This window comes from Coregonus lavaretus (genome assembly GCF_964263955.1).
Source record: "Coregonus lavaretus genome assembly, chromosome: 14".
NCBI lineage: Eukaryota > Metazoa > Chordata > Actinopteri > Salmoniformes > Salmonidae > Coregonus > Coregonus lavaretus.
In genome coordinates, this window is record NC_140001.1 from 36,054,584 (window position 1) to 36,070,173 (window position 15,590).

The 15,590-nt window shown below is 43.0% G+C and overlaps 1 protein-coding gene across 1 annotated transcript in view; it reads right to left on the bottom strand.

Annotated features, from left to right (window-relative positions):
* Positions 1-1,970: 1,970 nt before the first annotated feature.
* Positions 1,971-15,590, bottom strand: part of LOC311141976 (zinc finger matrin-type protein 4-like) — a gene marked incomplete at its 5' end in the record, with an annotated part of 135,801 nt that continues 122,181 nt past the window's right edge. Inside the window, one exon of the mRNA XM_084177513.1 lies at positions 1,971-2,453. Coding sequence (XP_084033639.1) covers positions 2,426-2,453 — 28 coding nt within the window. The 3' untranslated portion in view covers positions 1,971-2,425. The remainder of the gene's footprint in view (positions 2,454-15,590) is intronic.

The window sequence follows — 15,590 nt, forward strand, 5'->3', positions numbered from 1 at the left end:
TAATTAGTAAATCATACGTGCACATCTTAAGTTGTTTGTAATATTAAAAACACTTTATACATTATTTTATTTTTTGCCTGTGGCATCTCACAAGGCGGATGGCTCTGAGTTGAGCCAGCTTCAGTTGGTGTTCAGGAAGATTTGTCGTATGTTTTTGAATTTCTCTCTCCATCTCTCGAAGATGCATGAAAATGCTTAGGTGTGTATTATCTGTGTAAGCAGTAAATAAAAAATGTCTGAAGTCTTCTAAAAAAAATTTAAAAGGGAGGAAAAGGGTTGATTTCAATTGGTTTAACAATTCCAAACATTGCTCATTTCAAAACAAACAGATCAGTTATTTATAAATGAGCACAAAAATACCTTTTAACACATTTATCAAGGCTATTGATCAAACACATTTTTGCTGTCGACAGACACTGACTGCACTGTACTGACAGGATAATAAATAACTCTTATATCTGTATACAGATGCATCTGCTTTCCCAATTACAAATACACTGTTTAATCCACAACAGTAGGAACAAACAGAAATTCAAACTAGAACACCTGCTTAGTAGTTCTCGTTTACCACCAAACTCTGGTTAAGTAAAATGTATGGCAACACCAACCACTGTCATAATATAGCTTTAATGTTCTAATAACTATTGGAATGAAAGAGTTGCTACATAAGGTTGAGATAAGGTTGTATATTAAAGTTGGATTGCTTTTTAAATACTTTCAATTTCTGAATAAGACATCATCATCATCATAACAGCAATTTTTTACACCAGTACAGAATAACATGGTTTGATTCAAAACGACTGTAATTGGCTGTAATACTAACACATTCTAAAAGGCTCTATTGGAATGAATTCAGTGAACATGAACGTATTACATTTTTAAAAGAGTTTTGTTGAATCATGAATCTGAATCATGAATCTGGACAATAGTATTCAATGGGACCTCCCTGAGACGAAGACCACATTTTAACCTCAAAACCACATGGAGGAACAGAGAACACATGTTTACACCTGGAATACAAGACAACATACAGATAACTGCCAAAATAAAGGAAACACCAACATAGTGTCTTACTAGGCTTTGGACCACCACGAGCTGCCAGAACAGCTTTAATGTGCCTTGGCATAGATTCTACAAGTGTCTAGAACTCCATGAGAAATTCCATCATTTGGTGTTTTGTTGATGGTGGTGAAAACACTGTCTCAGGTGCCGCTCCATAATCTCCCATACATGTTCAATTGGGTTGAGATCTGGTGACTGACACACACACACACACACGCACGCACACACACACACACACACACACACACACACCTTTAAATACCCTATGCTCCTTTGAGACCCCTCTTTCAAAGTCACTGTGGTTCCTGGGTTAATTAACCAAAATAACGGGCAACTGTGCATTTTATACATGACCCTATGCATGATGGGATTTTAATTGCTTAATTAACCCAGGAACCACACCTGTTTGGAAGCACCTGCTTTGAATATACTTTATATCCCTCATTTACTCAAGTGCTTCCTTTATTTTGGCAGTTACCAGTAGATCCCCTGTCTACGGTCTCCTTCCAGGACTGCTAGAGCCGCAGATAAATCAGTTCAGGTTCAAATTGTAAACATTATGAAAACCGTTTACTGTATTATACATAAAGCAACTTGTGCACCATGCCATTATGTTCAATGACATTGTTCAAACTGTCATTATTATTGCCAACTTGTCCACCAGGGATATTATGTTACTGTAAGATTGGATGGGAATATATAGCATAGACCCAAACATTATACCATTATTATATTATTATACATTATTCTAAAGGAAAAAACTGTCTAAGGGCAGAATACATTAAAAAAATAGAATAAATTACTCATAGAGAAGATCAAAAACAATACATTACTTATATATCAGTTCTCTTATACATATTATATTTCAGGTAAATAAATTACTAAAAACCCTTTATTACTTTAATACCATTGAGAGTCTTCCTCTCTCTAACCACTTACAACTAAAGCAAAAGCATAGTTAGCATGAAGTTGCAGGTCGTTCATTTCATCATGCATTGAGGGGACTGTCGCTTTGCCAGATCCACTTTTATGCTCTTCGACCATTGTCTTTAAAAGTACTGAGAATCTGTTGGTGTGGAATGCAGAATCTGTGGAATGTTGATGATCACATGGCCAAAATGACAAGAGTTCTGCAGAAGCTTTAAGTTGACAGGTGAGACAGATGCTGTGGAGCTGAAGCATAAAAACATGTTCTCCTACTGTACGCTAGCAGGGCAACGGAGAGAGACAGAGATAGAGAGTGTGTCTGTGTGTGTATGTGCGTGTGGTAGAGAGAGAAAGCAGGGCAGAGGCAGAAACATTGGGGCAAGCTGAACACAGCTTGTCTGACATCAATCAAATGGTTTGTTTCGTTCTTCAAGATTCACTGGACACATATCTGATTCTTCAGGCTGCAAGAGAAAGAAAGAGAGAGAGAGCGAGATAGGAAGAGAGAGTGAAAGAGAGATAGAGGGGGGATAGAGAGAGGGGAGAGAAAGAGAGGGGGAGGGAGAGAGAGAGAGGAGGGAGAGAGATGTTATTGTTATGCAAAGGTCAAAAGTCAAATATATCTCAACCAATCAAATAAACCAGCGGTGAAGATGAAATGATCCTGATAAGATCAGTAATAAAGTATCAACAATAAGGTGACCATCTACAACCAGCAGAAAAGGGCAGTTAAAGTATAACGAGGTCTAAACAGCCTTGTGTTCTCTGGACTGAATATAAAACCCTCCTCGGTACGCTTTCTCATCTCTGTCTCCTATACTTCACGTACCGCTTGACTTTATGCTCTCGTTTGTCATGTGCTCAACAAAGCACCCGGAGCTCGATTATGACACTTAGAGTGGCCAACATCTAATGCGGAAAGCCAGGTTTTATAGCATGTCCAGGACATCGCCACATCGATTGAAGGCATTATCTAATGGTTTATCATCACAAAATCACTGTCGGAGACTTCTCTCCCGGTCTTGGATAAATTATACTGACGGGCCCCTCACTTAATACAGGGATGACTGTTCTCAAAACATGACAACCAATTCACGTCTAATAGTTGGACGTGCTATAGATAGTCTTACAGCAGAAAAAAATGAGGATTGTGTGTGTTGCAGAATGGCTGCGAGTGTGCCAAAACATGGCTATTTACTAACATAACGTAAGTGTAACCCATTGCTTATTCTGAGGCAATAGATTACTAAAGCAGTTTCTAAAACAGTTTTCTTAACCCTCATTGGCTCTTGCACTGTAAGTTAGACTGTAGTTAATGTGCAAGCATTATTTGTTCAATGAATCGATTCCCTGACTTGCATTTAGGGGTTTCTATGTTGACTGCTGAGCGATTCTCTAGAGGACGTGGCTAGAGCAGCAGCAGTAGAGCAGGCCCCATCCAGTCACATTAGTTCTGAATAATTCCACCATAAAAGGCTAATGTATCAGACCTGCATAGGCCTTAGTCCACACACGCACACAAAGAAGCACGCACACACATCTGCACACACACAAGTGCATGTACACAAACACCGGCATGCACGCAATGTAGACACAGGCACGCACACACACACACACACACACACACACACACACACACACACACACACACACACACACACACACACACACACACAATAATACAAGCAGAGGGGAGGTGGGGGATTGAAAAGGATGAGTAAGATTAATGCAGCATTCACTGTGCTAAGGTGAGAAATAAAACAACATTGAAAGGTCTCTCTTTGGAGACAGCAAGCAGTTCCATCAAACAGAGGAAAATGAACACATTCTGAGCACGCCAGCAGATCGGAATTTATTCTACTCAAAAGCCAGGCGTATTTAGCATTTTGTTTTCATTAGAGGGGCTTTCTTGATCGACAGAGCCTTTCACTCGTATGAATGCGGCTCATCCACCTATTTTACATCACTATAACACCTGACTAACTACAACATATTCAGGATCAGTTTTCATAATTCCTAAGTGAAAACATGCAGCTGTGATTTTGTAGGCTAAATGATGTCACATGAGAAATGTGAATTTACTGTTCAGTTCAAATGCAGTGTGCACACATCAAGAGAGTTAAATGTGTTAGTTTTTGGTATAAAACCAACCTTGCACTCAATAAACAATGTGTGCATCAAACACCATGCAGGTATGTATTTCTTTTTCAACCAATGTTCAGACATTATAGTTTCTCCCTGCTTTGGACTCAGTATTATTGTAATCTGATCACAGGTGGTTTAACACTGACTGGTATAACACACATTATCTTGTTCCAAAGGTCTGAGGAGCATAGTTCAATTGGTCTAATTAACTACATAATTACAGAGTACAATAATGAGACAACTGATAGCCTACTGATAGCATGCATTTAAACCAGAGGGGTTGCAGAGATAGAGGTAAACAGTAGCCAGCTGAGTAAATCAAGAGAACACAATCCAACCAAGTCTCAATGTCAAACTATATAGTCCCCGCAGGTGAAAATCTTATAATAATAATATGCCATTTAGCAGACGCTTTTATCCAAAGCGACTTACAGTCATGTGTGCATACATTTTTACGTATGGGTGGTCCCGGGGATCGAACGCACTACCCTGGCGTTACAAGCGCCATGCTCTACCAATTGAGCTACAGAGGACCACAGACCATTCTCACATTTTAGATTAAACATCTATTTCAGCTGATTTGATAATTTCCTCTCGAGCACAGCATGATTTTCAAAATGTCTGTAAGTCGTTGACAGAAGCTCAGCCAAGAAAGGCCACTCTGTGATGAGTCTGAAAAGGGTCCTATGTTGTTAGTGGCAACACCTACTATAGAGTCACCTGCCGCCCTCCAAAAAACACAGTGTGTCTTAGCCTCCTGCTGATGCAGCTGCTGCTGACTGCTGTCCTCTCCATCAAAATGACAGCTTTTAAAGACGCATCCTCCCAAAACTGACAGCAGGAAAAGCTTTTAGAACCGTTTTGAGACTGTCTGCACAGCTTCCAGCCCTCCATTCTCTCTCCCCTCACCCTACCGTCTCCTTCACCCTCTTCCCCCACCCTACCCTCTCCTTAACCCCCTCTCCACTACCACATCCTTCAAGTCAGTCAGAGACAGGAAAGTTACATTTTCCAGCAGCAATATCAAGCCTCCCCTATTTTCCCTCTCAAGGCAAACTGCCTCATAATTAATTTACTGTGAAGCGAGTGCAAGTTACATAGTTTCGCTTGGTGCAATGGCAAACAGAAACCACACCATCTGAGTGCAGTGACCTTAACCGCGTGATGATGTACGTACAACTTATGTATTCATATAGTGTGTGACAAATTCTGTCAGCACATTACTCTGGTGGAGGCATTAACCATGCATTATTAATCTTCATGCCTGTATTTCACATGGACATTCTCAGTCCCTTTGAAGTTAATTCCCCCTCTGTGATAAAATGCCTCCCTTCTTCTTACTATGTTGCAGCTTATGATACTCCTGGTTTTGTTGCTATATAAGAACAATTTGCCTGTCCAAGACAATTTCAGTCTACAAAACTGCAGCAGTCCTCCAGATTTGCACAGTACACTGGCAAGTTAACATACTAAATGCTGTAAAATAAATATTCCATATCCTATCTTTTAGATGGTAGACCCATAAGATGTCTGCATAGGACATCACACACAGGTTCTTAATGTGTTCCTGGTCATGTTTCCCCTCTGGTCTATTTATGGTAAAGCGTTGAGAGAAAGAATGTCCGCTTGGATTAGCAGGTGAGCTGGTACAGACCCATCTCATTTGGAATAGACCATGTGTCTATTCTGCAGCAATACTGTGCCCCTAGCTATCTCCTTCCCAGTGTACATTAATTAGGAAGTCAATGAGGAAAGGAGGCTGAATCATAAGAGTCGAGTGGCCGCCGTTTGGACTGTTGAATGTCTCGGTGGCTTTGCCTCTTTCATGCTTTGTGCTTCAATCTCTCCTGTTTGATGGTTTGCCCTCAAGTTGCCCCCGCCTGCTCGTTGATACCTAACTTTTACAGAGCTGTAAAGCGGTTTCTAAACCTCCCTCCACTGAGCTTCTAATCGGTGTATCTCACCAATGCCGGGCGGTGCCAAGCGAGAGGGCCTCAGCGGAGCCCCCAGTGAGCATGATTATAAATCATGAAGCCATCACACAGGGGATGATCACTGGAGAAAGATGGGCTCGGAAATAACCCCCCCCCTCCTCCTCCTCTTCCCACTGGCGCTCAAGCTGTTTTCTGCTCTGGCACACAATGCATTGTAGTCGGTCAATATTTTAGCATTCCAACACCTTCATAAAAAACAAGCCCAAAGTCACTACTCTACTTTCCAGTGCTGGAAGCAGCCAGCAGCCTCATTCTCAGACGGCCATCAATTGTCTCTGCCACCCCTCCAGGCATTTCTGCAGCCGCTAAGCAGCAGCTCGATACAGTTGCCACATTTATGTTGGTAAAGTGCTCTCTCCAGGACTGTCCATATGGTCGTTTATGCTGCCATTGAGACAGGGTCTGTTGTCTGCCCCGGTCCAAACAAATAGCCAACTGCTCACATTTTCTCCCACCCTATTTTATCAGTGCTGCAACTACACTGCAGTTGCACTGTCAGTCTAAAAATATTGCTGCAATGATACCTGATGCCTGTAACCAGCAGATTCATAATCCTAGCCTATAAACCTTTGAACAGACTGAAATGCTGTTGCATTTTAATGAGATGGCATGTCAAGCCCGATTAAGGAGCGTTTCTGCTTTGAAGACACATGCAAGCTTACACAGTGCCTTCAGAAAGTATTCATACCCCTTCACTCATTCCACCTGTTGTTGTGTTACAGCCTGCATTAAAAATACAAATTGTGTCATCTACACACAATACCCTGTAACGACAAAGTTAAAACGTGTTTTTAGAAATGTTAGCAAATTTATTGAAAATTAAATACAGAAATATCTCATTTAGATAAGTATTCACACCCCTTTGCTATGACACTCCAAATTGAGCTCAGGTGCATCCAATTTCCATTGATCATGCTTGAGATGTCACTACAACTTGATTGGAGTCCACCTGTGGCCAATTCAATTGTTTGGACATGATTTATAAAGAAACACACCTGTCTATATAAGGACCCACAGTTGACAGTGCATGGCAGAGCAGAAACTATACCATGAAGTCCAAGGAACTGTCCGTAGATCTCAGAGATTGTGATGAACCATATATCTGGGGAAGGGTATAAACCAATTGTTTAAAGTTTCCAAGAACACAGTTGTCTCCATCATTGGGAAATTGAAGAAATATGGAACTACCCAGACTGGGCCTGGAGTTTTCAGAAAGGCACCTGAACGACTCTGAGAGCATAAGGCAAAATATTCTGTGGTTTGATGAGACAAACATTGAAACCTATGTCTGGAGAAAAAAACTGGCACAGCTCATTACCCATCTAACACCATCCCTACCGTGAAGCATGGTGGTGGCAGCATCATGCTATGGGGATGCTTTTCAGCGGCAAGGACTGGGAGACTGGTAAGAATAGAGGGAACAATGAATGGAGCCAAATACAGGCAAATAATTGATGAGAACCTGCTTCAGAGTGCAAATGAACTTAGAAAGGGGCAAATACTTACGTTCCAACAGGACAATGACCCCAAGCATACAGCCAAAGTAACGCTGGAATGGATTCAGAACAAGAATGTGAAAGTCCTTAAGTGGCCTAGCCAAAGCCCAGATTTGAATCCCATTGAAAATCTGTGGAAAGACTTGAAGATTGCTGTTCACCGCCGCTCCCCATCTAACTTAACAGAGCTTGAGAAAATCTGCAAGGAAATCCAGATGTGCAAAGCTGATACAGGTGTATACCCAAAACGACTCAAAGCTTTAATCGCCGCCAAAGGTGCTTCTACAAAGTATTGACTCAGGGATGTGAATTGTTATGTAAATGAGATATTTCTGTATTTCATTTTCAATACATTTCTAAAAACAATTTGTCATTATGGGGTATTGTGTGTAGATGGGTGAGAAAAAAATATTAACTTAATCCATTTTGAATTCAGGCTGTAACACAACAAAATGTGGAATACGTCAAGGGGTATGAATACTTTCTGAAGGCACTGTATGTATGCATGTGCTGCTGCTATACCTCTTTTGAATGGGGTTATGTGCGTGAAGGATTTGAGGAGCAGGTCTCAGTCTGACAATGTGACTCTCTAAGTGTTCAGGGATTTGTGGCACGCAGCATTGTGTCTCATGGGGACGTGTTCCTCTCTGGGCAATCCTCTACTGACTGACTGTCATACAGGAGAGAGCGAGGGAGTAGAGAGAGAGAGAGAGAGGGAGAAGGGGTCGGGGTCGGCAGTAAGAGAGGGGGTAGAGAGAGAGACAGAATAAGGGTGCCTCTCAATCCATCAAGGGTGCCTCTTGATCCATCAGTCTATGATACTGTATTTTCATGTCGCCCCATCAATAGAAGGGGATGGAACGGTCAAAGCACCAGAGTGAAATTGAAGTTTCCTAGAGAAAAAATGTGACCTTTCATGTACAAACATACACTACTACATTTCACACAACATATACTTCTATTTGTCTGTGTGGCATTACCTTTATATTGAGAATGACTTGACTGATGTTAATAATGCCAAGCTGAGACTATAAAGAAGACAAATATTAGTATGTTTGTTCTCAGCGAAAGCAACTTTTCCCGTCATAGATCGGATTTAGGAAAAAAAGCTAATATTCTGCCAAAGAGAATACAAGACCTCTATTGTTTGACTTGTGATATACAATTTTTTTTTAAGCATTTTCTTTTTACACTGTTCTTGGGCGTGAATGAATCCTATTTATTTTCTAAGAAAAGGGAATAAAGGTTTCCTTTGGGAACAGAGGATCAGAAACGACAAAACAGTGATGATTGTGTTTGTGTGGAGAGAAGTGGGACATGATATTGGTGGTAAATTGGTTGTCACAGTGTAAAGAAAGAGGAGGAATGGAGGAGAGGTAGAATTCAAAGAGATGTCAGACAGGGTGGCCTGTCTCCAGGGGAGTGTGGGGTGTGTGAGTACGCTGAGTAGCAAGTGTGCTAGGGGGGCTGGATAAAAGCATACCTACCTACCCACCACCTCTATCTTTGTGACCATGGGGGACAAGGGAAATGGGGAAAGAGAGAGAGAGAAGGCAGCAGTATCAGTATGTGTGACTAGGGAGAAGCAGGTGGGAGAGGAAACCCAAACACTGCCACTCTCATACTGTTCCATTCTGTTTCATGTCCCCGGCTCAGCACAAGGCACCAGGATAAACAGAATAAATAAATCAAGCTGCCTTTGTCTGACAGTTTTAACGGCTGGATTTGAGCTGTTGAATGAATTAGGTTTTATGGTCACGGTGCATAGCAGAGGACACAAAGACTACACACAGTAAAGCCCTTTCCCCTGTCACGCAAACATACAGTTGCTTCAGTGAAATACCAACCCCAGCATAAAATCTACACCCAGTGAGTGTGCTATACTGTGTCAATAATCATCTCAAAGACATCTACATAGATCAAATGGAACTATGGCCGCAAAAGTCTAATCTAGTCTGTTTTATGCATGACATTACAAGCACAGGATGAAATCCCCAATGAAAACAAAAAAAGGTTAATAATATTTCAACCTCAATCTAAAAGGAGGTATATCTCATGAATTATTGAAACGTCATTATTTCCACAATCTGAATTCCCATTGTAAAAACACCATGCAGTGAGCATGGCTGCCACGGCTACAGTAGCAGGAAAACCAATTGTCTTGAATCTCAGAGATATACAGTAGGGTAAGTCCCAAAGGGCACCCTATTCCCTATATAGTGCACTACTTTTGACAAGAGCCCTGCGGGCCCTGGTCAAAAGTAGTGTACTACATAGGGAGTCAGGTGCCATTTGGGATGCACCTATAAAGCTAGATTTATGGATTATCGTTAGGCTGAATAATTGTTTTACTTCACATAATTGTCCGACTGGTGCCACATGTTGGAATGGCTGGTGTGTCAAACCTGAGAGGTGAGCCTCCATCACATCATATATTAATCAGCTTTCTTTCTTTCTGTGGATGGTCGGTTGAGTCCGCACGGGAAACGAGAGCAGCAATAACAAATCACTGCGCCAAAGTTCAAACTGCCAGACTCATCCTCCCACCCTCCCCAGACTCACTACTAGGTGTGAGAGAGCGCAGCGGCTAATGCCTTTCTGCATACCATTAGTATGTGAGTGTGTGGGGGGGGGGGGGGGGGGGGTGGAGGGGGGGGAGAGACGATGGACGGTGGAGAGAGATGGGGGAGAGAACGGGGAAGAGTGCAAGTGAGCAGCGGGGAATGGGGATGGTTGGGCGTTGATGGATTATGTGCCATGGAATCGGTGATGGCATGGTAATGAGGCCGTCTGCTTGACATGACCTATTGATAGTGGAGCAGCGAAGGAGCACAGGAGCTGAGGGTCGGGTCTCGCTCCCACAACGTCCCCCCGCCTCGCCTCGTAACGCTCCCACCGCCATGTTGTGTTCCGGACTCGCGTTTCCCAGACTGGCTCCTCTGTGCCTCTATCTCTGGTGGTGGATGATAACATTACATAGCAAAGACCATTTCAGGCTCTGTTAACCCACAACTACAGGCTCTGACTGTGGCCCTAAGAAACAGCTACACAGCTCCCACAATCACAGGCGGCTGGTGGCACCTTAATTGGGGAGGACGGGCTCATAGTAATGGTTGGAACGGAATCAATGGAATGGTATCAAACACATCAAACACATGGTTTCCATGTGTTTGATACCATTCCATTCACTCCATTCCAGTCATTATTATGAGCCGTCCTCCACTAAGCAGCCTCCTGTGCCCACAATCTATAATGACATTCATATGTTGATATTGTTGTGACGGTGAACACAGCAACACATAAAAGCCTGTTTACAGCTTGTCTCCACATGGTCTAGGTTGGAACAATGTTAATGGTGGGTCATCGTCAAAGAGGCCTGTATCTTACTTAGCAGGAAATGTAACAATAAACTTAAGTCATGTGTAAGTATGAGAGCGGTTACTGTACTGTCCCATGGAACTTGGGCTCCAGTGATAGAAAAGAGAAAGAGAGAGCTGCAGTGCCTCCTCCTCCTCTTCTCCTGTCCTGTACTAGAGGTCAAATGGGTTCCTTCACAGTTTCCCCTTAGTTCACACTGACCAGCCAGCCAACAGCCACATGTACTGTAGTCAGCCATACCCTGGCTGGTCTGGGGAGGAGAGGGGACATCAGTCAGCTCATACAACCAGGCTGTCAGTAGGTTTTTTCTGTCTCAGCAGACCGGACCAGACTAAAATACTCCTTCTTATGCAATCACAAGGAAGGACAGATTATGTGAATAAACTACTTCTTCCACACAGGATGTCTGCTTCCCATATGGCACCCAATTCCTTATATGGTGCAATACTTTTGACTAGGGCCCATAGGGATCTGGTAAAAAGTAGTGCACTAGGGAATAGGGTGCCATTTGGGACAACCAGGTACAGTGCTGCTGCTTGGCTCAAATGAAGCGCAGGACAACTGAGGAAATACTTGGACAGAGAAAAGAGAAACATGTCAGACAGCCAAATTGAGTTAGTGAATCAAAGGAAGGAATTTGTGGCATACTTTCCGCTTTGGATGCCAGCAGGGGCTGTTGTCCTGTTGTAGCAGGCTTGTTAGTCTAGTATTGATCACACATCTCATGAGTAAGCACATCGTGAATGGGTCATGGCTTCAGCCAAAATGGAATATCCTCACTGAAGTTCTTGGACTTGGTTCAAGTCAGCTACGCTGAGTTCAGTCATCTTTGCTTGCTGGTATCAATCTGTGATGAGAGTGGGGAGGTCAATATGACCCTTACAGTGAGGGAAAAAAGTATTTGATCCCCTGCTAATTTTGTACGTTTGCCCACTGACAAAGAAATGATCAGTCTATAATTTTAATGGTAGGTGTATTTGAACAGTGAGAGACAGAATAACAACAAAAACATCCTGAAAAACGCATGTCAAAAATTTTATAAATTGATTTGAATTTTAATGAGGGAAATAAGTATTTGACCCCCTCTCAATCAGAAAGATTTCTGGCTCCCAGGTGTCTTTTATACAAGTAACGAGCTGAGTGTCACGCCCTGACCTTAGAGATCCTTTTTATTCTCTATTTGGTTAGGTCAGGGTGTGATTTGGGTGGCATTCTAGTTTTTCTATTTCTTTGTTGGCCAGGTATGGTTCCCAATCAGAGGCAGCTGTCTATCGTTGTCTCTGATTGGGGATCATACTTAGGCAGCCTTTTTCCCACCTTAGTTTGTGGGATCATGTTTTTGTATAGGTGCTGTGTAGCCTACAGAACTTTACGTTCGTTTGTATTTTGTTGTTTTGTCGGTGTTCATTTAATAAATTAATATGTTCACCTACCACGCTGCACCTTGGTCCGATCCTTCAATCAACGAGCGTGACACTGAGATTAGGAGCACACTCTTAAAGGGAGTGCTCCTAATCTCAGCTTGTTACCTGTATAAAAGACACCTGTCCACAGAAGCAATCAATCAATCAGATTCCAAACTTTCCACCATGGCCAAGACCAAAGAGCTCTCCAAGGATGTCAGGGACAAGATTGTAGACCTACACAAGGCTGGAATGGGCTACAAGACCATCGCCAAGCAGCTTGGTGAGAAGGTGACAACAGTTGGTGCGATTATTCGCAAATGGAAGAAACACAAAAGAACTGTCAATCTCCTTCGGCCTGGGGATCCATGCAAGATCTCACCTCGTGGAGTTGCAATGATCATGAGAACGGTGAGGAATCAGCCCAGAACTACACAGGAGGATCTTGTCAATGATCTCAAGGCAGCTGGGACCATAGTCACCAAGAAAACAATTGGTAACACACTACGCCGTGAAGGACTGAAATTCTGCAGCGCCCGCAAGGTCCCCCTGCTCAAGAAAGCACATATACATGCCCGTCTGAAGTTTGCCAATGAACATCTGAATGATTCAGAGGAGAACTGGGTGAAAGTGTTGTGTCAGATGAGACCAAAATGGAGCTCTTTGGCATCAACTCAACTCGCCGTGTTTGGAGGAGGAGGAATGCTGCCTATGACCCCAAGAACACCATCCCCACCGTCAAACATGGAGGTGGAAACATTATGCTTTGGGGGTGTTTTTCTCCTAAGGGGACAGGACAACTTCACTGCATCAAAGGGACGATGGACGGGGCCATTTACCGTCAAATCTTGGGTGAGAACCTCCTTCCCTCAGCCAGGGCATTGAAAATGGGTCGTGGATGGGTATTCCAGCATGACAATGATCCAAAACACACGGCCAAGGCAAAGGAGTGGCTCAAGAAGAAGCACATTAAGGTCCTGGAGTGGCCTAGCCAGTCTCCAGACCTTAATCCCATAGAAAATCTGTGGAGGGAGCTGAAGGTTCGATTTGTCAAACGTAAGCCTCGAAACCTTAATGACTTGGAGAAGATCTGCAAAGAGGAGTGGGACAAAATCCCTCCTGAGATGTGTGCAAACCTGGTGGCCAACTACAAGAAACGTCTGACCTCTGTGATTGCCAACAAGGGTTTTGCCACCAAGTACTAAGTCATGTTTTGCAGAGGGGTCAAATACTTATTTCCCTCATTAAAATGCAAATCAATTTATAACATTTTTGACATGCGTTTTTCTGGATTTTTTGTTTTGTTATTCTGTCTCTCACTGTTCAAATAAACCTACCATTAAATAGACTGATCATTTCTTTGTCAGTGGGCAAACGTACAAAATCAGCAGGGGATCAAATACTTTTTTCCCTCACTGTACGTAACCTAACCTTACCCAATCTGACCTGACCCGACTTCATGCAATTCACTAGGAATTGCGGGAACCTCACGATACCATATTATCACGATACTTACAGTAGGTGTCGATATGATATGTATTGTGATTCGATTTTGTGATTTTGTTGCGATTCGATGTTCCAAAAATATTGCTCAACACATGTCTGCTGCAGAGGGACAAGAGAGAGCCATAACAAAACAAGTTTTGATCAGTCATGGAAATAAAAGTGCTGAAAACAAATTTAAAAAGAAGATGGAGAACAAATAAATGGAAATGGTATTTAGATAAATGACTGTACAACTGTTGATGAGAGCGTTTACTGTACTCCCTTCTCTGTAAAGTCATACCATCAAAGGACAATTAAGTAACTATACCATCAAAATCATCAAATGCACCACTGCTTTCATATTAACTTTTTTTTTGTCGAGCTATGATGTAGGACACAAGAGATACACAACAATAACATCTCTGCCCTCTGGGCACAGAGAGAGAGAGAGAGAGAGAGAGAGAGAGAGAGAGAGAGAGAGAGAGAGAGAGAGAGAGAGAGAGAGAGAGAGAGAGAGAGAGAGAGAGAGAGAGAGAGAGAGAGAGAGAGAGATTTCTAAGGAGATATGTCGTTATTCTATCTGGGTAAACTGGCATAAAGCAATGACCTAAATACACCCATCACACTGTTGGCAGTGTGAAGCCACCCGGGCTGACTGGAGGGTGTTGAAGTCTGGAGAGAGAGAGCGAGAGAGAGAGAGAGAGAGAGAGAGAGGAAAGAGAGAGAGGGAAAGAGAGAGAGAGGGAAAGAGAGAGAGAGAGAGAGAGAGAGAGAGAGGGAAAGAGAGAGAGAGAGAGAGAGAGAGAGAGAGAGAGAGAGGGAAAGAGAGAGAGGGAAAGAGAGAGAGGGAAAGAGAGAGAGAGAGAGAGAGAGAGAGAGAGAGAGAGAGAGAGAGAGAGAGAGAGAGAGAGAGAGAGAGAGAGAGAGAGAGAGAGAGAGAGAGAGAGAGGAGAGAGAGAGAGAGAGAGAGAGAGAAAGAGAGGAAAGAGGTTGCTCTGGGCTGCTGGGGGTGGGTGGTTGGATCTGCCTGTGTGGAAAGCCACTAGCTAGCTCCAATGAGGCAGTGTGGTGAAGCATGACTAAAGTGCAGGGTTGTTAAACGGCATGTCACGTCTCCTGATGTCTGCATCCCTGAGGAGTGTGGACGTGTGCGGGCAGAGGGGCCAACAGGGGGAATTAATTCCAGGACACGCACCACAGAAAGCTCATCAATTCACACCTACGGGCCCACAACCAGCCCATCTTCTGACCTACCTAACTACCTACCTACTACTGTTTCAGGACATAAACTGTGTGTTTAACTCTGAAAAACAGATGTTGGTTGTGTTTCAGCATGGCCTGCTTGAGTTAGAAGACTTGGGGTGTTTCTCAATATGCATACTACCGTGCTCAACACTCTCATGCTCCAAGTGCATTCTCAGAGGACGTTCTCTTGAGTACGTTCTTGTGAGGACGAGAGTGTGGAGAACGCATAAAACATTACATTTGAGAAGCACTTGCCCTCCCCCGACCGTATTACCTCACGCTGCATCTCCCTATTCACTGAACCTTCTTCCAGCCAGGACAATGGCAACAATAGACGAAACAAGATATACACAAAGCAAACTTTTTACTTCATGACTATCAGCTAGCTACAGTTGAAGTCGGAAGTTTACATACACCTTAGCCAAATACATTTAAACTCTGTTTTTCACAATTCC